This window comes from Kryptolebias marmoratus, linkage group LG11, assembly GCF_001649575.2.
Source record: "Kryptolebias marmoratus isolate JLee-2015 linkage group LG11, ASM164957v2, whole genome shotgun sequence".
Lineage (NCBI taxonomy): Eukaryota > Metazoa > Chordata > Actinopteri > Cyprinodontiformes > Rivulidae > Kryptolebias > Kryptolebias marmoratus.
In genome coordinates this window covers 6299847-6325454 of record NC_051440.1, presented here as the reverse complement: position 1 = coordinate 6325454, position 25608 = coordinate 6299847, and the positions used below count along the sequence as shown (strand labels likewise).

Sequence of the window (25608 nt, the reverse complement as noted above, 5' to 3'; positions counted from 1 at the left end):
GATTTATAAAGCACCAATTGATGAAAAGAAAGTCATCTCAGGGCGCTATACAACAGGACCAGATTCAGTTCCTGTTATAACACAATGCACTCACATACAGTATATTATGAAAGCCAGTTAGTAAAGGTTATCTGTCTAAGGAAGCCAGCAGATTGTGTTGATTTATCACTTCATCGCAGTCTCCCATCCTGAGCAGCACGTTGGTGACAGTGGAAAGGAAAAACTCCCTTTTAACAGGAAGAAACCTCCAGCAGAACAAGCAGTTAGCTCGTCATTCCTGTCAAAATTAAACTATCAGAGGTAGTTCAAAGAGCTATCCTCAACAGGTAAGATATTAACTGTGTATAACCTTTCTACCACACTGGAAGATCCAGACTAAAATGAAAGTTACATGTCATCAAATGTATCTGAAAGGCATTTCTTCTGATCCACAAATATGACAAAGACAGGAAGCAATCACCATTGTCACTTTTTATTAGGATTTCAAGGTCCCCTTCCTGTAAATCAGCCATTCATTACTCCAGAAACTGAGGCGCGGAGATCCTGCAGCTCATAAGTCACACATTCATGTTAAGAAAAATGTGTGTGGGAAAAAAAAAACAAAAAAAACAAAAAATCTGGCACTAAATGTTCTATGTGTTTATAAGAATCAGTTGGATTTTTACATTATTTTTCTTTGTATTTTAGACAGTTCTCTTTTAATCTTTGGTGTCATGGATAGTTTCTCCGTGGAAAAGATAATAATAAAATTAAAAAAAAATAATTAAAAAAATCAGTCTTTTCAAACACTGCCTTCACATTTTCCTCAAACCATAAACTGATTTAATTACAATACCAGAGAGACAAGATCTCATTTTACAGCCAAAGCCAGTAGTCCCAGTAGAAAAATCTTTAACTTCTCCGGTCGTGGACAAAGTGCAAGAAGTTAACAGCAATGAAATATATACGAGCATATGAGTATATATATATATATATATATATATATATATATATATATATATATATACTATCAGCATGAGTTTTAAAGGCTGAAAATGAGGACAAATAGTATCTTTTATTAAGACGATCCTCATCTGAGTCACACAAACAGATTCTTTGTTTACCAAGACGGTGAATCAGAACTCTAATTCTCATTATGGAAGACTCATAAAAATGTTTTTAATGTTCATATTAACCAGAGCTCTTGAAAAATAAAAAAACATTCCATTTTTCGCAGACACCAGCACACCTTGTACAGATCAAACCCTCTTCCAGTTTGGTGAAGAATCGCTTCCTCGGAGCAGACTCCGGTAGTTGCTTTGGCGAGCCGTGTGTCAAGCTAACGAAAGATTTCTTTGTACTTGTCAAAACAGTTCTTGCAACTGCAAGCCAGACCACGCACAAAGGCCCCCGGCGGCAAGCTAGCCATGAAAATATTCTGGCTGAACTGGATGAGTAATATTATTTTGACCAAGTCAAACAGAAACAGGAGAGGCTCGAGTTTTCGTGGCGCACGTTTCTTAAAACTAGAAACATTTTGCTTGGCTAACCGTGCAAAATGAAGCGACATTTTTAAGGACAGGCTGAGAGGCGATACTTGGCCACTAAAAAGCACAGCTGGAATGAATAATGACTAGAGAAACATATTTTTGTGACACAGTTAGTTGGGCCTGAGAACTAGTGTAGCTTAGCATTAATGTTAGAAAACCATTAGCAGCCCAGTTAAATGCTAACAACTTAGCCAACAAACACCTCTAAGGGATTTTAAACATCCGTTACTATATCTGGTTGGTGTCATTGGTACAAAAATAATGTAAAGAGGGGTTTTTACTAAGTTACAGATTTTAGATTAGTGGGCAGATGGAGTTTAATGAACTGGCTTGGCTTAGCATAAACGTTAGAAAACCGTTAGCTGCCCAGTTAAAAAGCTAACATTTTAGCCAACCAACACAACTAATTGATTTGAAACATCTTTTTACTATATATGGTTGGTTTATTTTGTACAAAAATAACATGGAGAGGGTTTTTTACAATGTTTGTGCTAAAATATAGCATTTTAAGTCATAGATTTTAGATTAGCAGACAGATGAAATTTGTCCCTCCCAGGCTCGTGGTTTATAATCTTCAAGCTAAGCTCGGCTAACGTTTTTCCACAAGCCTTTATATTTAAATAATTTTATGCCAATTAATTGGTTTACGGTGTTATGAGTGAGTTCTTAAACAACAGATTAGCATGCTTTGAAGTACAAAAAAAATTAATAAATACAAACATTAATATTCTTCTGTGGCACAATCCTTTACCCCCGTCAAACACTGTCAATCTGGAATGGTTTTAGCTCCTGTCTTTTTAACTTCCTGTATCTCACTTGGCTGCAGCTGTTGGTGACTAGTTGGAGACTCAAAATTGTAAGAAATTTTTAAAAGTTTCACTTGGGAGTCACACTATTTTGTTGTTTATGGCACTTTTGCTCATGCACGTAACTGCAAATAGTGTCATTCCTGCAACTAATGCACAAATTTATTTGTCGTATTTTTGTCTCAAAGTGTCCTAATTATGTCGCAATCACGTCTCGGTTTTATCACAATTTATTTTCTTTTTTTTTCTCTCCAACCAATCACAATTCCGTTTCATAAAACGCTCCCGAAGTTGTCTCACATTTTACACACTTTGACTCGTGGAAACTAAACAGAGAAAGGTCTGAGACGCTTTCTCGACGTCTTTTCTAGACTATTTTAAAAGAGAATTTGTTTTGCAAAAACAGGCAGACAAATGTTTTGAGTTACCGTCTGAATTTTTAGGTCTTCCTTTTTGGGCTTTTATTGCCAGTAATATCTCAGGTGATTATTTCTGAGTGTGCAGGACTTGCTTTGGACTGTATTTTTTTACTTCTGTTACCAACTACTTGTGTCTTCATTAGGGTTTGTTCTGTGTCCGGGACACATTTAAAAACAACTACGCTATGCAGGAGCACGAGCACATCCATGCTCGTGGATATTGCCTCCTTAGGTAGAATAGCTACAGACCAGGAATGATTTTAGGGCAAGCAAAATTAAACTAGTTCTTTTTGGGACTTTGAACTCGGTACAGAACTTCAAAAGTGAACTACGAACTCGAACCAGATCATTTAAATCTGCGTGAACTAATCATTTAACTAGTTCTTTGTGTAGATTTTGGGATAAAGTTAGGATAAAAGCAGTGATGAGGCAGCCATTACAGATGTGTTACACAGCTAGCTAGTTAGCTGCTTGTTCGTTTGTGAACTCTGCAGCGCTATCATACACGTGGTATTCCTAAGAATTTAAAAAAAGGGAATTCTTTAAAGAGTACAGTATCATTTTTATCATCCAGCAGATGACAAGACAAAAAATGTTGGGCCATCTGAACCGTTTTCATTCTTAAATTTCTTGTCACTTTTTGAAAAAAGATGTGCATTTTTTTCTCCTTTTTTTTAATTCTTTAAAGTTAAAAAGACAATTGACCTCAAAAGCTTAACACTCATGCTTTCACCCTTTAGACCGCGCCCGTTAGAAAAACTTGTGCAAATTTGTCCCGAAATTCATCTTGTCCCCTCAAAAACAACAAAAAAAATACATGCCTGTTGAAACCTTACAGCAATAAAAAAAAAAAATTAAAAATAAGACTATACAAACACCATGTATTGTGAAAGGCACAAAATCCTTGAAAGTGAACTGGCAGGTCTAAGATAGTAGTGTGAGGAAGTGGGCAAGTGCCGCGACACGTCTGATTCATAGTCGCCTTCGTGAAGTTAAACGAGGCGAATGCTTGAGCTGGGCGTCCCCGTCCCCGTGGTAACGTTGCGCTTCAGCGTGTTCGAGTAAGGAGAAAAGTCGAAACCGGATTTAATTAGGCGTTGTTGTTTTATTAGATACGTTAGCCTCTGAAAATACCTCAAATTAATCCCCAAAGAAGTCAAAGTGCACGGTGTTTTGGAAAAAAAATAAAATAAAATAAAAAAATAAGGGAGGATGGTTTGGAAACAGAACCCATTTTATGGCTTTAGTGTGATGTATATACTCTTATTTTTACTCTTACGACACCTTAAATTTTGTCAAATATGCTGCGACGCTGTCTGCGCCGTGTTTCAGACATAAAACATACAGTAGGTCTATAAAAATAAAAAACAATAAGGAAACTTTGAATCCATCAAAGTGAAAAAAAAAAACAACCAAAAAAACATAAAGCTTGGTTTTCGTACATCTTTCCGGTAACTACGGTCTTTTTCCAGCCACCAAGATGAAAGAGTCAAAACTTAATTCATGTTTTTATTATTATTATTATGTTTTTGTTGTTCTTGTGTGCTTTTTCTTTTGGCATTAGGACCCGGAGGACAGTGCGGGGTGTTTAAAGGCCGTCGTACATGCGCAGGGTGCGCTCCAGTTGCTGGACAATGCGCTGGTAAAAGGCTATCTGCTCCCTGAGGTAGGCCTGCATCATGTCCTTGAAGTCCACCTCGCGCTGCTGATGGAAGTGGCTCATTTCTGCTTGGAGGGCGAAGCCCACAGTCCGGCAGCGTTTCCTGATGCCGTCTGTTTCGTCCTGGTCCATCTTGCCTTCGTCGCTCATCCGCTGGCTCTCCTTCACCTTGGCGAAGGCTCCTGGATGGAAAGAAGAAGAAGAAAACAAAATGGGGTCAAACTGAGTTATTGAATAACTGGCAGGTCTGCTCTTTGGTTTTTCTGTGTTTTGCCTCCACCCAAAACCCGTTCAGCTGTAACACAGATACACAACTCAAGGCCTGCGGGCCAGATCTGGCCCTTGGTATCATTGTATCTGGCACCCCCAAGATCACATTTAAGTTTCTTTAGATCTGGCCCTCCAGTTTGGGACAGATCGAGTCTTAATCGCTTCTCACTTTTCTTAAAAAAATGAGTCTATTTAGCAAAGTCTTCTTGTGACAGTGACTTTGAAGTCAAGAAGTTTTAATTTCTCAGTAATCTTTCATTTTGACCAGCCAGGCCCACCTGCACTCTCATTTTCATCCTCTATATGTTCATAATCTGTTAAATAAATGACGCACGGCGGCGCTATAGCTAACTGGGTCAGGCAGTGATCGAGCCAATTCATTCATTCATTCATTCAATCATTTCTCAGCTCAGATGAAATAAAACATTTTTATAACCTACATTGCTCATGTGTAATCTGCGAAGGAATAACCTGAAGATTTTTAGCCAATCAGAGCGATTCCTCAGCCGAGTGTGAGAACAGGAAGTTAAACACAGGACTTCCTGTTGCTGCCTGATTAAGAACTGGATTAATTTAGACCCATTCTGATGATCAGTTTTTTTGACAGTAAAGATCAGGTAGCCTTGCTACTTTGACATGGAAATGGTAACAGAGAACATGAAATGGGACGATCAAAACTCTCACTGAGTAACAGGAAGTCTGCTTTAATGTGTTTGGTCTTTTTCTACAATCTACACCACTCAGTGATTTCTAAATTGGAGATTTTCTGCTGCGTTTGCACCTCCCGTTCACACCAATGATTAAAGAAACACGGAGCTGCTCGTGGGTATGCCTGTTTTGTGCGTGCCCCGCTACGATTTTGCGCCCTAGGAAGCGAAAAAGCAGTAAAATGGCCGTCGTTAACTCTCAGCTGGACTCTGCCTGCTCCAGGTAAGATACTGACTGTTAGTAACAGTCCTTTAATGGAAGAGCTACAGTAAATATCGGTTAAATCTAGAGCTAAAACAGCCTTTGTGTGGATCAGAAGCGTGCTAAATAACAGCTACAGCTGACGTTTTATTGCTGTTTCTCAATACTAAAACCTACAAAGAACACTGGAACTTATTGCTCAGAAATGACCTAATCTGTGTCGGCAGAGCAGCAGACACACACATCGGTGGCTCGTTTGTCTGCATACCAAACCTCTTGTTTCAGTGCGGCGAGGGCAAGTTGGAACCATGTCCACCCGCACTGCCGTGAAGTCACTTTTTAACGGCCAACTCGCCGGCACCGTCGCCCCGATGCCGCCAAGATGAGCGACTCTGTCCTAGTTGTGCACAATCTGATCTGGAAAGACGCTGAAAACCTATATCAACATAGTTGCGAGTTCGGACCCGCCGGGACTTTAAATGTGCTCTCTCTCTCCTCCTTTATTCACGCACTGCATCCCTGAAGTCGTGCTGCGCAACATTTCGCCTGGAATTCCTGGCACGAGCGGCGCTTTTGCGGCCCGTCCCAGCTGGAGGCGGAGGTGTGCGGACGGGGGCCCGCCGCGGTCCTGACCTACATTTAGGAGCCTGGCTTTCCACGCGGAGGAGAGGGGGGAACGTGCCTCGGCAGGCAGCGTTGCCCTGCGGGCCCGTAAAGGGGAAGGAGCCCCAGCCTGCGAGTGGAACGGAGGAGGCAGGGAATGATGCAAACCCCCCCCAATCACCAGTCTTCTTCCCGCTGAACGCTATCTGCTCCGTGAATACACAGCCGGCACTGTGGAAAGTCACCAGATTTGTTTATCTGGCCCAACCAGACGAGCCGCCGCGCCGTTTCCGCTTGTGACAGATTCATGGGTGTGTGCTGGGCGGGGGGGGGAGCTGGAGACTGGATGGAAAGACGAGGCGAGGAACAACAGAAGAGAGGGAGAAGGATCGCTGACAGGCAGAGCTGGTTGGTAGCGGTTATCACCAGTAGGCACTGTGTAAATATTTAATGAGGTAATGGCCGTAACGTCAGCCAGCACCTCCATGTGAATGACAGGTTAGGCATCAGATCGTTTTACTAAATAAATAATCAGATTATATTACCTCTTATGAAACAAGCAAACACTACAGCCACAGAGCCTCTGGCCTTTTTAGAAATCACCACTTGGGTCTTTCAGAAACAAAGTGAGCGCTACAGAACAATGGGAGGTGTGGCGTACAACTCCGCAGCGTCAAGTGGAGCACTAAATGTTGGACAAGTCCCATTCCAGCTGCCACATCACTGCATCGCACTCTGGAGCCCGAAAGTAAAACGTCGGAATGAAGATCCCAGGAGATCACAAGGCTGAGAACGATTAGCAAACACCGTCATCGGAACGCATCCCAGCTGCGTCGGTGTCTCGCCGGGCTGCGGCCGTCGGAGGCCGGTCGGCGAACGGCACTGGCGAGGGAGTCTCCAAAATATCTCGAGTCTTTCGCAGAATTGGTCTTTCTTCCCCTCGGAGTCTCCAAGGGGCCCGCGGCCGAACCGCTCGAGTTTGTTCCCAAAGTTCATTTGTGCAGCAAATGTTCTCTGAAAAAGAGTCGTCACGAGCGTCTCGAAACCCGTCTCGGTTTAGTTTCCGTAAACTCTGGTGCTGCGATCTGACTCTCTCCTCTGACAGAAACCAGGGACAGGTGACTTGGTCGCAAACCCTCAGAATTCGGTGACTGCGATGGAAAACTGATGCATTTGATCAACAGCTGCCGGTCCTCTGGGACCAAGCAGTAACGTGCCGCTAACACTGCTACGAAGCGGTGGGAACGCAAACGAGGGGGGGGGCTTCTAGCAGCGGGACCGGTGGCGAGTGGATTACATAAACCGCAAGTCCCCATCCAGACCAGACGGACTCGTTGTCCAAAAATATGAAAAAGGCAAAACTCTGACTCATCTCCTCTGCTACATGTTGACAGTTTACGGTCAGAGTGGGTTTGTAAGAGCTCAGCTCAGAGCCTGTTTACTAACCGGGACCAGTTCAAGCAGTTTGTTGTTGTGCTGGCACTTCCTGATCCATGTTAGTTTGCATTTTATCAGCAAAAGGCAACATCCGCAAAGGCCTCTCGCTTGGTCATCTGCTGTCAGTAGAACGTAGAAGCAGAAAGACGTGGATCGGCTTCTCTAGAACGATATATACCGGTTCATTTAGGTCCTTGAACGTTTGGCAAAAAAATCGACACTCCCCTGACACAAGATGGCAGACTTCCTTCCTGTCGTTACCAAGCAGTGATCCGATGACTCCGCTCAAAGCTCCATCTGAAAAAAATCGAGGAGCCTCTTTGCTCGCTCCAACTTTCGGCGTCTGCTTTCCCCTCCGAGCGTCCACTCATTCCAGGCGACACGGCAGAGAGAAGAGTTTTAAGGAGGGCTTAGTGAGGCGTACAGTAGGTCTGAGCGTGAGAAAAGAGGAAACAAAAAAGAGAGAGAGAGAGGGGAATGACGGATGAGATTAGGTCGGGCTAAAACCCTCTGGGTGACCGACTTCAGACATTCCTTCGACCCTTCGTGGGCCCGGAGGGGGGGGAGGGGTCACCGCAGGGACATCTACAGGAAGTCCTCCCTAAAACCACGTCTGTTTTCTGTGCAGCGCAAAACAAATAACATCTGACAAAATGGGAATCATTAAAAAAAAAAAAAAAAAGCAGCGTGTTTGTCGCGAGCTGACAGCATTTTCCCCGACCTTCCCGGGGAAACGTCGGCGGCGCTCTTCTCCAGACTCCTTCAAACACCCCGGCGGGGCCTATTTTCAGTCGGACTCTACGAGATCACCGACCCTGGCGGTACGGTGCACATTTTAGGACATCCTCAGGTATCAGGAAAGAAAGGTCCTCAGAGAGACGCCTTTTTCAGGTTGCACGTTATTTTTTTCTTCTTCTTGTTAAGGAAGTCTATGAGACGGAGCAAATGACCTAAGAAGACACTTTCATGAATAAATGGGACAAATGGACACAATATGACACCCAGGAGGAGGTTTAAGGAAACCCAAGACAAATATCAAGACCCTTGTTTTTCAAAGACACTTCGTTCTTTTTTGTTGTTGTTGTTGTTGTTATATGTACATATATTTACCAGTTTATGCTCTTTGTATGGATACTAGGGGAATAGACATCGAAGGCTATAATACTCTGTAAAATGTCCAATTTATCATTATGTAAATTAAAGTGGATAAAAAAAAATCTTGACAACCGCGCCGCCTGCAGAAGGCTTCTCTCTGAGGCATTCCCCCCCCCGATACCTGAAGATGTCCTAACAGGTAGACCGTACGGTGGCTCAGCCTTGAAAACCTCAGCGGAGCCGGGACGGTTTTGTTTGGATCCGTAGCTGTGAGGTGACCACAGAGGAGCCCTGACTCTCACATCTGCGACGAGCGCCCCGTCGACGGAAAACAAAGCTGAGCGGCGTGGTTCCAGGTCCTTCAACGTGTCTGTGTTTTCACGATGCAAACAGTTGTGGGATCATTAGGAGAGGCGAAGCTAACGGGACAGTAAACAGAGACTCTGCTGCTGCCCTGAGCTTTGGAACAGGGAAAGCATTTCTCTCTCTCTTCGAAGCACAGGGGGAAGAATTTCCGAGAAACGACGACACAATATTTTCAAGCGGAAGATAATCGGCTGTGGTTTGACTGAAACGGCTCTTCGGCGTGGAGTGAACTGATTAAAAAGGCCCAGCGTTCATGGCAGGACTGCACGCCGCCTGCTGCCGCTCGTGTCAGAGCTTTAGACGGACGTCATCTCGTCGGAGACGGCGTTGAAGTTACTGCTGCTTTGGTCGCGAGTCTCAGGAAGCAAAGCGGTAGCATTCGAAGTACGTCACGGTGAAGACTCTCAGCTACTACCATGGCAAATTTTAGCTCCATATTCGTATTACTGACAGAGTCTTTGTGTTTGTCCAGGCCAGTTAAACGTGGCGGCCATCTTGACTTAGACCGACTCCACAAGCTAATCAGTCGTGGATGCCTGTTCACGTTTCGCTAACAGACGGTCGGGGTTGGCGGCGACAGTTCTCGCGCAGCTGGAGACGACTCTAGGCTACTGCCGCACCAAACTGTAGCTCCGTGTCCTAAAAAAAACGGACTGAGCCGTCGCCGGCTTTGCGGCCATCTCGAATTGAGTTGAAGCTGCACGTCCAATGGCGACTTTCTGAAGAGGCTTCATCGAAATCCCCCCAGAGGTTGATGAGTTATTTTGCTAACGGAGAGCCGTGGGGGGTGTGGCGTTGTGTCTGACGTCAAGCTTTACATGAAATATCTGCAAATGTAAACAAGTTGCAGCAACTCGGGTAGAATATTTTGCTAACAGAGACACAAACGTACAGACGCAGGCCAAACCAGCAGCCAGGGATGAAACCCGGTGTTTAAAAACCCGACTAAAGCCCACTGTACACAAAGCTCGGTGAGTCCGTGTCCTCAGAATGACTCAGTAGGAGCTCGCTGTGGGAACGGACCCTAAAGGCTTCAGACATGTCGGGGGCTGACGTGACTGAGGGAGATTAGTGGACGTTAGTCACTCCGGACAGACTGCTAAACATTTGCGAGAGAGGACAAATGAGGCTTGTCGCCTCCAAACACGCCGCTGAACATAAGCGCGCGCGTGTGTGTGTGTGTGTGTGTGAGAGAGGAGAGGGCCGACGTATGAGTCGACCCCGCCGTCAACTCATAGGATATTGTTCTTTGTGGTTCCTCAAGAAAGAATAGAAATAAGGAAGTGAATAACACTACTACAATACTGCCTGGTTTAAATCTAAATGTCACACACACACACACACTGTCATATTAACATTAAACCATGTTTATTCAAATACATCTGTCTTGTTAGAGTTCTACAAGTAATTAATGTCAAGATCCTGATGGATAAAAATTCACTGGGATGTAAATATATATATTATAATAATGTCAATAAACAAATTTAAGATTACATTCTGCTAATCTAGAATGTTATTACGGCTGCACGATATCGGACCAACTTGTGATGTGGGATATTACTGTTTAAAGCCAGAATAGCTGTAAAAATATGAGAGTTTTCAGTGGGTTTGATTGGTATTTTTTTTTGTAAATGTGTATCATCTGTGACAAGAAATAACCACTAAATGCTCATCAGTCACTAGAAAAAGTCTACGGCATTTGTAATAAATGAGTGAAATGAGCCGAGTCGCGCTTTGTTGCCAACAATTCAGAGTCATTTGTTTACATTGGGACTTTGACGGATTTTGGAGCCGGTGATAAATCCCCGGATGTAAACGAAAGTCGGAAGGGGGGACGGAGGATCGGACGCGGATGGGCTGTGCTGAGATATTCCGAAATCGAGCGGGAAAATCTCCGGAACCGATCGCCGAGCTCGGCTGCAAACGAAGGAGGGGAAATACCTGCTGATGAGCCCAAACAATCATTTAACGAGGCAGAAATTCAATCAGAAACATATATTTTGACCGCTATCACTGCTTTAACGCTGCCATGACAGGATTAATTGAGAAAAACCCACATTTTCCTCACTCCTCGCTTCAACTTCTATGACTACGATCTAAAGCAGGTGTGGGCCATCAGGGTCAGGGGAGTCCATTAGACTGACCAAGTATACACACACACACACAGCCTTTATTAAAACGTATTTAAACCATAGGACCGGTGGCGGCTGGTGGTGATATCTGTAGGGTGGCTACAGATATATAATAAAACTCTGCAGTTTGGATTCTAACAACAGAAGCATCCAATTTGAAATAATGAAAACCTGCTATAAATTGACATTCTGTCCTTTTTCAGCACAAAGACAGCCTTAAAACAAACCACCACCAAAAACCGAGCTCACACAGAGCCTCTGTCAGCTGTTTTCCTGCATTAAAAGTTTCAACTATAATAATTATTTCAGATGATTTTTTCCCAGTTAAACAGCTTTGATAACACTGCTCCACACTCCTTGACACAATTACTGATAAAATCAAATCAAACAGGACATGCAATATTGGAAAGTGCTTTTTTTTTTTATAAACGAAGCCTACCTTTTTTAAAGAGAAGCTCCCTCTGATGCCTTTTTGGGATGTAAAAATGTTAATAACCACCTCATTAAAGATTTGTTAGCTACATTTGCTGTTAGCCAGTCCTTCCACTGAAACCAGGTCACAGAAAAACGTTTTATATCCTTTGGTCCATCTGCACCCAACCTCTTCACTTTTTTCCCCCAAAAGACATTAAGAAAAACGGGTGAGAAATTAAATAATCCGCCTCGTTTATGTTTATCTTGTTTGCCATCATACCTACTCAGTCTACGCCAAACCACACACACACTCGAGGCACATTGTTGTAGGTCCACCCTGATTGGCTGAAGCCTGAGACCTTGGGCAGCAAATCGAGGGGGCGGGACAAGACGCCTGTCAATCATCATGTACCAGGAAAGACATTAAATGAACGGGGCTGTAAAAAGTTAGCCCTTTGGAAAGACTCTGGGGTTTTATCAAGACTGTTCGGCACCAGTTTTGTTGTAAATTTCACAAAATGTGATACAATAGATTTAATTTGTGTTTATGAGGTATTTTAACGTTTTTACTGTAAACATCAGGGAGGACTCAGCCCTGCTAGCCCACTGATACCAGCCGCCCGTGGTTTTAGGAGCAGTACAGACTGACTTGTTAGTTAACTCTGTGGTAAACTGTACTTTGTAACCAGATCAGCATTTTCTGCTTTAAGAAAACAAAGAACAAAAACCCAGAAATGTGAGCCACAGTGAGCTGCTCGTAGCCGCCGCCGCCTCGGTGAGTGATTAAGTATGAACAGACGTGACTGAGTGATGGTGTTGTTCAAAGTTTGAATGGAGGTTATCTAAAGTGAGCACGTTAACATGAAAAAGTGTCCGTTTAAATCGACAGGGGAGGAAGGGAACATCATGTACGGAAGAGCCGAGAGCAGGGAGGCCAGGAAAGCTTTAAAAAAAAAAGGGGAAGAGAAGAGGGGAAAAAACAGGCTTCAAGAATGCACACACACACACGAAGCTTCTGCAATATCTGTCAGAGTTCAGAGCGGAGCTTGGAGTGCCTCGATGATGAAGAGAAGGAAAAATGAAGAAAAGCTGCTGAGTAAGCCGGCACTAACGGTCTTCACGGCAGCTAATGAGACGTCCAGATAAAGCCCAGCTGGAGCTGCCGTCCTCCAGAGGGGGGGGGGGGTTCAAACCATCTCAAGGATTTTTATCTGCTAAAGACACGATTCAAGTGGCGACGTGGTCCGGGGAAGGGAGAAGTGACGAAACAAAAACAAAAAACGGGAACAACTCTCACTTTGAAGGTACAGTGACCGGCCGTTTTGGTGCCGAGCTCCACTCCCGACTGGTGCCAGGAGCGGAGATGTTCAACAGATGTTCCTCGTTTGTTGGTTTATTTTTAATGAGCAGCAAGAACCTAAGAGGCTGTGAACGTCACATGTACACACGGCGTGGCGGAGAGCCTTCCACATCTGGGTCACTAGAAGGAAACGGGACGCGCTGCTCCGATTCGTTCCTGCTGATACTGGCTGTGTTTGTGCCACGCTGTGCCCCCCCCCCTGTCTCATCCCCTTTCAGCTCAGCCCCTCTACATTTGTAGGCTGAGATCAAGAATTGGACTTTTTAAAAAACAAAATTTAAAAAAATGTGATTTTTCAGCTGCTACTGGAGCTTCTTTTTTTTTCTTCTGCATTTCAAGTTTACTTTGCCAAATCATTGAATTCAGGTGTTCCAATCTCTACCGTGGCCAAAAAAAAAATCAAGCACCTGGCATGCAGACTGCTTCTACAACCATTTGTAAAAGAATGGGTCGCTCTCAGGAGCTCAGTGAATTCCAGCGTGGTACCGTGATAAGATGTTACCTGTGCCAAAAAGTCCAGTCATTAAAGTTCCTCTCCACTAAATATTCCACAGTCAGCTGTTAGTGGGATTATAACAATGTGGAAGTGATTTGGAACAAAGAGGTCGGCCATGTAAAACCACAGAGTGGCTCAGTGGATGCTGAGGCTCATAGGGCACAGAGGTCACCAACGTTCTGCAGAGTCAACAGCTACAGACCTCCAAACTTCATGTGGCCTTCAGATCAGCTCAGGAACAGAGAGCAGAGAGCTTCATGGAATGAGTTTCCATGGCAGCAGCTGCATCCAAGCCTTCCATCACCAAGTGTAAAGAGTCAGATGCAGTGGAGTAAAGAACGCTGCTACTGGACTCTAGAGCAGTGGAGACGTGTCCTCTGGAGGGACGAATCACACTTCTCTATCTGACAATCTGATGGACCAGTCTGGGTTCGATGGTTGCCAGGAGAACGGTTCTTGCCTGACTGCATTGAGCCAAGTGTAAAGTACGGTGGAGGGAGGATGATGGTGTGGGCTTGTTTTTCAGGAGTTAGTTCCAGTGAAAGGAACTCTTAATGCTTCAGCATAAAGAGACATTTTGGACAATTTCATGCTCCTAACTTTGTGGAAACACTTTGGGGATGGCCCCTTCCTGTTCCAACATGACTGAGCACCAGTCCACAAAGCAAAGTCCATAAAGACATGGATGAGGGAGTTTGGTGTGGAAGAACCTGACTGACCTGCACAGAGTCCTGACCTCAGCCTGACAGAATACCTTTGGGATGAATTAGAGCAGAGACTGTGGGACAGGCCTTCTGTCCAACATCAGCTGACCTCACAGATGAGCTTCTGGAAGAATGGTCCAAAACTCCCATAAACACTCCTAAACCTGTGGAAAGTCTTTCCAGAAGAGTTGAAGGTCTTATTGCTGCAAAGGGTGGGCCAACATCAGATTAAAATCTATGGATTAGGAATGGGATGGCACTCGAGTTCATAGGAGTGTGAAGGCAGACTTTTAGTTTTATGGTGTGTGTGCCCTGAACTCCAACAAAGTCCAGCAGATGTTTTGTTTTTGCTTTCTGACTGCAGCATTACATCATTTCTTCCGTTCCTGAACAGACATACCATTTCCCCTTTTTGCGAGTTTTTCCCGACCCGGAGTGTCGCAACTGCTGTAAAGCATCAGGACAAAGACAGAAGTGAGAGACGCTCTGCTAATCTGGTCATCACTTTTCCTTTCCCAGACACGACCCAATCCCCACGTCTTTCCTCTTACCACTCTCCTCAGAGGGTGGTACTGTCTCCATGCCGACCACAAGCGTCGTGTTACCACGGTGATGGCTCTAGCTGCCAAATGACTAGGCTTTTATTTGACAGTTAAAGCTTTAAATGATCTAAGGAGACAGAGAGAGGTGGATATGAAGACCTGAGCATTTTACTTAAACAGAAGACAAACGAAAAGAAGTCATCCTAGTCGTTTGAAATTTAAGTCTGACAGCTGTTGATGTTTTGAAGATCAAGGCTGAAATCCCAATTTAATCACAAATATTGAGAATAAATTTGAAATCGGCATTGGCTAAAACAACAAAGAGCCAGCATGTTATTTAAAAAAAATCAAACAAACAGATGTAAGTGAAAGTGGAAGTCTTGAATAAGAGGACAGAATTGACACCAACGAAATGTGGTTTTAGTTCAAAAGCAAAACGTGATTTTTGCACTCTGCTCTTTCGTAGATCAACTTTGGAGCCCGGCATGTTAGTTTCAGCCCGTCTACCTGTCCCAGTTGGGAGTCAGCGAGCCGTTTACTCCCCGAGCTAACCTTCCAACTCGCGCAGATCGTCGCGAATGTCGACTTTCTAAACGGCGTCAACTTAAAAACAGGTGTGGGTGCTGCTTTTCTGGTAGTCGAGCCACGAATGTCTGAGTTTTTCCCCCACTCTTTTCAAACAGACGACTGCCAAATTTTTACCGTAGAGAAAAAGAAAGGCGTTCGGCCATCATACGCAGCTGACTGACAGCTGACAGCAACAACATATACAACCGTGAACTACACACGCACGTCAGATGGAACAAACAACAAACTAAAACCATGACTTTTTTAAAACTAGGATGTAAATGACTCGTCAAATCGAATGCGTGTCCTAGGCTAAAATAAAACAACCAAAAAATAAACCTAAACAGCCAAGGGTCATGACTTTTACTTTCCATTTATCACTGGCGATCCGTGGAAACAGAATTAACCCAACGAGGAACAGAAGTTGAACTCCTGGAAGCTTTCAGGTAGCCGGGTCTGAAAACCCAACATTGGTAATTTTAGACTAAAGGCGGCACAGAGCAGTACAACCTGAGTGTAATATATGTGACTTCCTGTTGAATCGCCACACAGCCGATGAACTCACTGCTGGATTTAAGATCCACTTAATGCGTTAAATGTAGACGACAGAGGGACAAAGCCACTTTTATTTGTTGACTTGTGCCTTAAGTTTGTCCTTCGCCCATCGCCATCTTGAGTTGCAGAGGTAACGCGTGAAACGCTGAGTAACTGGGTCTCTGTAGCTCATTGGTTCAACTGCTTTTTTTTTTTAAAATAGCCAAGCTAGAAAAGTTCCCTTCCTGTAGAGGAAATGGAGCTAAAGAGGAACAACTGAGAGCCTTATCCCAATTGAAAAACCCCTCTAATCAAAAAAGCCAACTTTGTTTTTTTTTTTTTTTTTGTGCATCGACTCAGTAGTATGAATGGTATGATCCACGAAGGAATCTGTTTTCCTGCGAGTCACAGCAGGAAGACGTCTCAGATGGCTGATTTCAGCTTTCACTGATCACAGGTCACATGACAAGTATGTAAACACAGAGTCCCTCTGAGCCCTTCAGTGACTCGTGCCAGATAACTCCATCCAAAAGGCCGTGGACAGGTCAGCGGGAGATAAACGGGCGATTCTCGCCTGCTGAGGCCAGGGCTCGGGGGGGTCTGGTCCAGTCCTGTGACTTCTAATCTAATCTGCCTTTTGGAAGAGCTGTGATCGGGAGTTCATACACGCAGGTCGAAGGGCATAAATCCAGAGGTGTGGCGATGATCTTCCGTGGGCAGGTCGCCGAAGGGTTTGGAGCACGTCGTGAGGTCGTGGGGGTGGCAGCGTATTGAGCTCCTGGGTGGAGTGACGGTGCCGTAACGTTTGGGGGGGGACTGTTCACAGTGGCGTCATGTCTCGGCCACAACCGTGACGGGGACAAGAAACGTGGAAACAAGCTTGTGCACGCAGCATACCCGCAGCTGGACCCTGACGTGGATGGGCGAGCGTATGGAGCGCGGCGAAAGTGCAGAAGGACGTCTCGAACGGGAAACGGCAGGAAAAAGACCTATTTGGCGAGTACTAATGCCTCTTTCACACGGCCCCTAATTCAGAAGTCCGGCTCTACTCCGCTCTACTCGGCTCGGCTCGATAAAGAATGCATCGCGTTCACACCGGCCAGTTTGGTCTGTAGCAGAGGAACACCTCCTCGTGTTGCGGGGGGCGGGGCCATGGCGCGGGGGGCGGGGCCGCGGCGCGGGGTGCGCGCTACCGAAACTTAGCGCAAGTTGTATAAACAACGGAAGCGCTATGGACAACGTTGGCCCTGTGTTGTTGCTGTTTTTTAAACTTATGGGGATTCTCCTGAGACTTCAGGAAGAGAGGCGCAGTGGAAGAAACGCTTTAGATGCAGCGATTGTTGCGCGGAGTAGGACAGCTGTTATCCGCAGGAGGTTTCAGGCTTTACAGCGCCTTCAGCTGGGGGACAGACGGCAGAAACGTTGCAGGGTAAGCTAACGCCGTTGTTTATATTCCTACCTTCGCTTTTTATGCTTGCATCTGGTCACACCCACGACCAATGAGTGAACAGGAGCTAAGTTTGCGCCGCCCACGAAGCAGGGCCGGCCCAGCTGGCCCGACTCCGAAGCAGGGACCAAAAAAGCAGAGACCGAGTGCGAAAAAATGTAGATGTGAACGCTCGCAAAGCGAGCCGAGTAGAGTGGAGCCGGGACCGTTAGGGTACGTGTGAAAGGGGCATAAGAGCACAGCTTTAATAGGTCTTGGGGAGAGCAATACGGTTGCAATCCAGTGCGAGCAATAAACAAGTTCCTAAATGTTTATGGTCTAAGATGGAGGGCCTTTTGTTGCTCTAAGGATCGAGTTGTTTTAAATCCCGAGTTGAGTGAGGCTCAGGCCTGATGCTGATGGTTCATCCATTTCTGTAAGCACCTCCATGAGTTAGAGCTGGGTCTAAGAAAGTCACAAAATCTTCACTGAAAGAAGAAAAGCGTCCTCAGAGAAACCTATGGGGAAACGACGCTGCTCTGGGCCAACACTGACAGAATTGCAGGAACATGTGGATAGGCAGTGTGTGTGTGTGTGTGTGTGTTAGGGCGAGGGCGTCAACTTTCGTCAGGATTTACGAGCAAGGCAGCCAGGAGAGAGCGAGAAAACATTTGCTCGGCCACAGCAGCCACATTCACCCAAACGCGTGACGCGGCGAGTTTTTTTTTTTTCTCCCCCTGAAGGTGGCGAACCCTCCACAAACCCGGAGACTCCGGTTCCGGTTTGTGCAACGGCACCGAGCGACGTTGGAAGTCCCCAAAGGCTCGCCGCCTCTCGTCCGGGGCCGATCGCGAGGGCATTTGGCACGCGCAGTTTTTTTTTTTTTTTTTCCTTTTTCTGAGAGCTGGAAAAACATGACATTTGTTTCCTAAACATGAGAGTGCCCGGGAGGAGGCGGGGAAACAAACTTTTCGTTCAGGTTACAGCTGCTTGTTGCAGCAGCGAATAAAGCTCCTCTCTGGACTGGAGCGGGTTTTTCCTTCAGAACTTCGACACAGCTGAATCAGGCCCTTTCAGTATTTAACACTAATGCTGAACTCATCAAATATCGCTTAAAATAAAGACCTAGAATTCTTTGTAGGAATGCTTATCACCCGCCGCCTTTCATGCTAGAGCTGCGCTGACTCCCAGCTACTACCACGCCAAAATTGGGTTCAATCTCCGCAAAACTTACCGCCCTACAGCCATTTATGCGTTCTCTAAGGTTGATTGGCTGCGGCGGCCACCTTTACTTGGATTCCCTCCATAAGTTAATCAGTTGTAGATGAACGTTTAACGATGACTTTCTGAGAGTTTCGTTAAAATCCATCCAGGGGCTCGTGAGATATTTTGCTAACAGACAGGTAGTTAAAGGCAAACTTTCAAACAGACACCGTCTGCTCAGTTAGCACGTAGAAGATGATTCTTGGCCGCTGTCGCGCCAAACTTTAGCTCAGCAAGCGTCACACTGACCGGGTCGTGCCTATTGTTGCGTTTTCTAAAGAGCCTCAGCTGTGGCGGCCATCTTGAACAGAGCTGGCACCGAGGGACTATCGGTTGTAGATCCCATCGATTACTTTCTGAGGGTGTCTGGTTTAGATTTTGGCGAACAAAGGAAAAAAACAAAACAAAACAAACAATAACAACTTTACAATACATGTTGTTTCAGTCTGCACAGGAGTCAAACACCACCACCCCTGTTTCTGTCTCGTGTTACTGAAGTCTCGCCGGGCGTAAAAAAACAATCCTCTAACTGTTACACGTCTTTTACTCCCACCACTGTTAGAGACAGCCGCCTGAACTGTTCAGACCGGATTCAATGTGGATCGGTGGCTTGAGCGGTCGCCCTGCAGCGAGAGAGTCGGGGGTTCGATTCCACCAGTATGCCAACACAATTCCACAAATCCAACACAATTTGAATTTCTAAACTGAGTCTACTGGTTATAAACTGATCGTCAGAATGGGTCTAAATTAATCCAGTTCTTAAACAGGCAGCAATAAAAAGTCCTGTGTTTTACTTCCTGTTCTCACACCGGGCTGAAGCTGAGGAATCGCTCTGATTGGCTGGAAATCTTCAGATTATTCCTTCGTGGATAACACCTGAGCAACGTAGGTTATAAAATGTTTGATTTCATCTGAGTTTAGAAATGAATGAATGAATGAATTAGCCCGATCACTGCCTGACCCAGTTAGCTGTAACGCCACCGTGCGTCGTTTATTTAACAGATTCAGAACATATAGAGGATGAATATAAGGGTACAGGTGGACCTTGATGCTGACACTGAACCCCTCATTGCCTCCGATGTGTCCCGTCTGTGTATGAATGGGATCTAAAGCACTGATTAGTCTCTACAGAATGATTGATTCAGGTTAGTGTTGTAGAGTGCTGATTGGATGTGTGAGGACGGGTAAATGAGGACACGAGTGGCCTGGTTGGCTAAAAGGCTGCTATAAAAGTGCAGTCTATTTATGTGCAATAATCTAAATAATAAGTGGAATGACATTTAGAAAGCCGAGCAACAGGCTGTGTGGATGCAGCCTCCAGCTCTCACATCTGCCCCCCCCCCTCCTAGAAAGCTTCCAGCAACAACGCAGCCTCGTTAACCCCTCAGACGGGACCTTCAGCTCGAGGTGGCACCGCGTGGGTTCAGAGCGCAGCTCCGGGCCTCGCACTCCGTTACCGACAGCAGACCGAGTGCCCGGTCAGACAGCTGCGGGGGGGGGAGAGAGACGGAGGAGATGAAAAGAAGAAGCCAGATGCGAAGAGACGAGGAGGCGACCGAGGAGGACATTAAAAACAGGCGAAGAAGGAACGAATGTTTTTGTTTTTTCTTTTCTCCCAAAGCCTTTTTCCTGTTTGGACCTCTCTTTATCAATGTCGTCCTTTTGCGCCCCCCCGGTTTAGACGGCGGCTCCCGCAGACCTAAGAGGATGAAAGGGAGGAGGTGTGGCGTGCCGAGAAACCGTTGACCTCAGCGTTGCGTTGGGAGTGTTGCCACAGCTGGGTCTGCTTCAGTCACGTCAAGGGAACGCATCAGAAAAGAAAAGGAATCCGACCGCTGCTGCTCCTCGTCTGTGGGCTTTGTCTCAAGGCTGATTATTTTAATATTGTTCTCATCAGTCATTAGCCTACTTGGAGACATTCAAATCGCCCCACACGTTAGTTTGTCTACAATAACCTAACAAGTCATAAAAGTCTGGGAAAGAGACATTTAATGAGGGCAGGAAGCTTTCTGAGACGACCTTCAGCACAAAGAACCAAAACAAATGGTAAAAATAAGGTCCACAAATCACACGCCTACTTTAGGAAAATATATAGATAGAAAAACTAAAATACATGGAATTATATGCATAAATTATCTAAAGCCTCAGATTAAACAGAAAAAAGTTACATCTGGAGGAGTCGTGGACGGGTCACCGGTCCGTCACGGGGACACGGAGACGAGACAAGCAGTTGCGCTCACACCTGAAGCCAATTCGGACCAGCCGTTCGCCCTAGCCATGCGGGTTTGTGGCACCGTGCGTCGCCCCTTTATGTGCAAGGCAGCCATGTTGGATTGGCGCGGTGGACGACAGGTGCCGACGCACCAAAACGCACACGGATGATGGATATTCGAGCTCCGCAGACTCATCGGCATCTTCCTGCCGTGTGACCCGGTGCTAGCAGTGAGACGTGGGTCAGCCCACCTCCCTGTCTCCCTCCTCTTCATCACTACACTCCCTCCTCCTAAACATGGAGGTTCGGTTAGGGACCGTCAACAAATTACTGAACCAATGGCACTTAAAAAATAAAAACTAAATAAGCTCCATGTCATGTGAACGTCTCACCAAGAGGTAATGTTGGATTGTTTCACTAGACCGGACTAATAAAACACATCTGTTTCTGATTTTAAAGCATTTTATATGTTTTTATGACAATTTTATGTTTTGTTTCCCTCAATAACTTCCACATCTTTGGACCAGGTGAGGAAAAAATAATGTTGAGTTCTTTCATTAGACTGGACTAATAAGACACACCTACCTACTGAAAACTTTAAAATGGAGGTTATTTATTAGGTTTTGTTTTTTTAAGTGTCATTGGTTCAGTAATTTGTTGACGGTCCCTAAGCGAACCTCCGTGTTCACCGCCAAAAGGACACCGCTGAGTCCGCGGAGCTGGAAGACCCATCATTCCTGAGTTTGCGGCGCGTTTGCACCTGCTGGCCACCGTAGATTAGCGCCGGCGAGGAACGTCCAACTCCTCGATCTGCAGTTCCTAATCATTTCGTTCTGACTTGGAACTCAAAAATGCCAACTTCTGAGTTAAAAGAACAAAAGGAGTAGTTTAGCGGTCTAAAGATAGCTAACTTTCTTGACGCGGCAGCGATTTGTTCTAACCCATACAGCTGACTCAGTTTTCTGGTAACCGTCCAACTCTTCTTCATTTGTTCAAGTTTTGTGGATATTAGGTTTGGGGAGGACGGAAAGTGTCTCTCTGCCAGGGTAGAAAGATCTGGGCTCCTTTTCCATTATCAACGGAAACCTTCCATCGGACTCGGACGGCTCCGTTTGTGGAACTGCGATGAGCCCCGTTTGATGGCGAGAACGTTTACCGGGCAGCGTGAAGCCGTCTCCTCTGTTAGTGCGCGCTAATCAGAGGTGAGCTCAGCTCGTAGCAGAGCTAATATATTACTGTTTCACAGAGGAGCTCAGGAAAGGGGACACGAACCCAACCACGGGGATGTATTTAAACGAGGAACGTGACGAAACAACGACACACTTTATGGTTTCAGGTCAAGTGGGTTAGTAATAATTAAACACGTCTGTTCCAAAATGATGTGATGACTTTACACTCAGGTTTTGCCCCTCAAGCCGACTGTGACTGTGGCCAACCCGTGAATGCTCTCAGCTGCTAATAACCAGCCCGCACGTGCGCGCTTTGGTTAGAGTTGGCATGAAACGGCACAGCTTTCAGTGTCGAACCGCCGCGTACGGTCCGAACTGCATGCGGGGCTCTCCCGTCTGCGGGGGCGAACAAATCCAGCTGTTCGGGAAGCCAAAAAGGCCAGAAAATGGCTGAGGTCATTAACCAGAAGGCAACAGAGTCATAATTCCGAAGCACAGAAGACAGTCTGGCTTTTGGCTCAGTGTGTGTTTCTCATGGGGGGTGGGGGGGTGGGGGGGACGCCGGAGGCCAACTCGGTCATCCGTAACAAAGTAAACAGCCCAGACTGAGTGGAGGAACCTGATTGGAACTGTTCTGCCACGTTCCGACTAACTTTAGGCGGTATTCCTCCAAGCCGATGGTTCTAACGAAGCCCGTCGGTTTGCACCTGACCGCATTCAGAGCAAATCAGAATCTACTGGAACCTCGCCGTCTTTGGGCGCCCTAATGAGCCGTTGGAACCCAGGAAGCTCCCCGTGCGTCCCAACAGCCGGACGAACCGTTTTGACAGCTTTGAACGCGTCGCCCCCGACAAACAGCGGCTGTGCAAGATCAGAGTCTCCAGGGCGGCGTCTGGAGACTCTGATCGGCGCGTTTATCACGTCGCATCTGGATTTCTGTAACTCTCTTTTGATAGGAGTTAGCCAGGCCTCCCTCTCTCGTCTACAGCTGGTCCAGAACGCTGCTGCGCGGTTTTTAACTGGTACTAACTTTTGTTTCGAGACCACATGACGCCGGTTTTAGCCTCCCTTCGCTGGCTTCCTTTAGAATCCAGTTTGAAATTCTTTTATTTGTTTTTTTTTAGTCTCTTAATGGTCTTACCCCTCCTTATTGGTCTGAGCTGCTTCCCCGCTACTCTTAGATCGGCTGACCAGATGTCCCGAAGACATTTTATACGTCCAGAGGAGACCGAGCCTTTGTAGTTCTGGATCCTAAAGCGTGGAATGAGTTACCGCTGCAGGTCAGACAGGCTCCATCTTTAGCTGTTTTTAAAACTCGCTTAAAAACAAACTTTGCCTCCTTGGCTTTTAACCCAGAACGAGTTATGGTCTGTCTTAATCTTTCCCTTCCTAACTTGTACTATTTAAATCATTTTCTGCAGCTCCTCTTTCGTGTTTTTGTTTCATTTCTTTTCATTTCTCTTACACCGCTTTGGACGGCGCTTTGGTCAGCTGTTAGGTTGTTTATAAGGGCTTTAGAAATAAAGCAACCCCAAAGGAGGCTCAGGACGGGTTCTGGCGTCGGCGCGGGTTTCGGCTTGCGATGAACGTTACCTTTCTGCAGGTGGATGATGTCGGGGAAGTTCGCCAGCAGGCCCTGGTAGAGCGACAGCTTATCCAGCACGTGGAAAAGGTCAGACTTCGGCTGCTCGGCGAACATCTCCCCAATGTTCTCGTAGGTGCGGCCCGTGTGCGAGATGGCGCTGTTGAGCGCGTCCGACTTGTGGGGGGGGTCCAGCGCGAACGCCTGGCTGATGGCCTGGAAGGAGTTGCCCAGGCGCTGGAACTCCTTCCGGAAGCCGCCCAGGTGCTTGCGCACCAGCTCCGAGGCCACGTGCGTGAGCTGCATCACGCTGTCGTCCATCCTCTTGGCGAACGTCTTGAAGTTGTCCACCCGCTCCTCGACGTCCTGCAGGTCCTGGTGCTCGCTGGGGATCTGCAGGGTGAGCATGAAGTGGGCGCCCACCATCTCGTCCTTCTCCGCCCGCCTCTTGCCCAGCTTCCACTGCTTGTCGTCCGAGCACATGAGGAAGTGCTCGAAGCCCTCGTACTGGGAGAGCACCGGGTGGCTCGTCATGTGGTTCATCCACAGCACGAGCCGCCGCTTGCGCTTCTCGATGAAGTCCTCCTCGAAGCGGCCCGTGGCCTGCTTCTCGGGGAGGTGGGGCACCGAGATGACGGTGAACTTGTGCAGCAAGCGGTTGTACAGCCAGTCGAAGTGTTTGTAGCGCCTGTAGACGGGGCGGCCCGTGTGGCTCGGCGTGACCCGGTACGATATGTAGGTCTTGATGCCTTTGAACTTGGTCTGTTTGGTGGGGTCCTCGATGGAGCAGGCGAAGGGCTGTGGGTTCTCCTTCCACCTGGGCCCCAGGGGACCCATCTCGATGGTGTAGGCCTCGGCGATCTTCGCCATCATGGGCACGTCGCCGAGCACGAACGCCTCCACTCCCGAGCGGACGAAGCTGGAGAAGCGGTTCAGGTTGCGTCCCACCACGCTGCCCTTCCTGGAGCCCGAGCCGCCGTCTTGCCCCGACACCGACTTGCTGCGGTAGTGCACGTTGGGGTTGGTCGACAGCGGGGTCTGGTACATGTGCCCGTTGGCGCCGTTGGCCCCGGGGCCCCTGGTGTTGTCGGCGTCCTCCACGACCGTGGACCGGTCGTCCCAGTCGTCCCAGTCGTCGTAGTAGTCGTCCTCGTCGTAGATCTGGCCCGAGCCGAGCGAGGCGCCCGGCGTGGGCGCGAAGCACAACGAGTCGTTTCCCAGGGACCCCGCGGGGCTGATGGAGCAGTCTGTCACGCTGGAGTCGGACCGGGTGCGGAGGACCTTCACGTAGGAGGCAGGGAAGAGCCCCCTCTCCCCTCGGCTGTTCTCCCCTTGGAACCAGCCGTTCCCCGAGTTCTCATCGAAGATGGTCACTTCCTCATTCTCCTGGATGCTGATCTCCTCCTTGTTTTCGCTGATAAAGGTGTAGAGGGCGAGACCTTTCACTGACATCTTGGCACTCGAGCGGGGGTCCTGGACCATGAACTTCTACTTGCACATCGTGCCTGGGGGGGGGGGTGGTCAGGCTCACTTAAAGCATGCTGCGTGGAAGTGTTTACCACCGGTTCACTGAAACTTTTGAGACTTCTCCCCCAAGAGTTCGCTTTCACAACATCGTGCCCTGCGCCACAAAGGAACTGGCTGCCTCCGTTCACATCCCCAAAACACAACAGGTTCAGAAAGAAACGCCAAAGTGCCCCTCCAAGAAGCGCCGACGGTGGGTCGTAATCCTCCTCAGCAGCAGATTAGTGATGTCCTCCCAGCAGATGGACACATCTCCGAGAAAAACACGTTCACCCCCGGCGAGGAGAGCAACAAGACGGCTGAGTAATGGCATCCCAGGGCATTATTTCCAGCCTGCACCGCTTTTTTTCTCCCCCCCTTTTTTTTTTGTTCCCCTCTCAGACACAAACTTGCTGCGTTTTCCTCGTAAACATGTACCCGCTGCGCATCTTTCGCTCGGTCCTTACGAAGACGAGTAGGACACTTTGTCCTGTCCCGGAGATTATTGTCCCCTTAAAGCGTATTCCTCGAGGCGCCGTGACAAAGTAACTCTTTCCATGACGCCGAGGCTCGGACAATTGAAGGCAACTTCGCCTCTTTTTTTTTTTTT

The 25608-nt window shown here is 46.9% G+C and overlaps 1 protein-coding gene across 1 annotated transcript; it reads right to left on the bottom strand.

Annotated features, from left to right (window-relative positions):
- Positions 1-456: 456 nt before the first annotated feature.
- On the bottom strand, positions 457-25608 carry snx33 (sorting nexin 33). Its single transcript, XM_017430009.3, has 2 exons — positions 23507-25608; positions 457-4596 (listed from the first exon to the last, which is right to left on the bottom strand). The coding sequence occupies exons 1-2, from the start codon at positions 24975-24977 to the stop codon at positions 4343-4345; spliced, it is 1725 nt and encodes a 574-aa protein (XP_017285498.1). The 5' UTR covers positions 24978-25608; the 3' UTR covers positions 457-4342.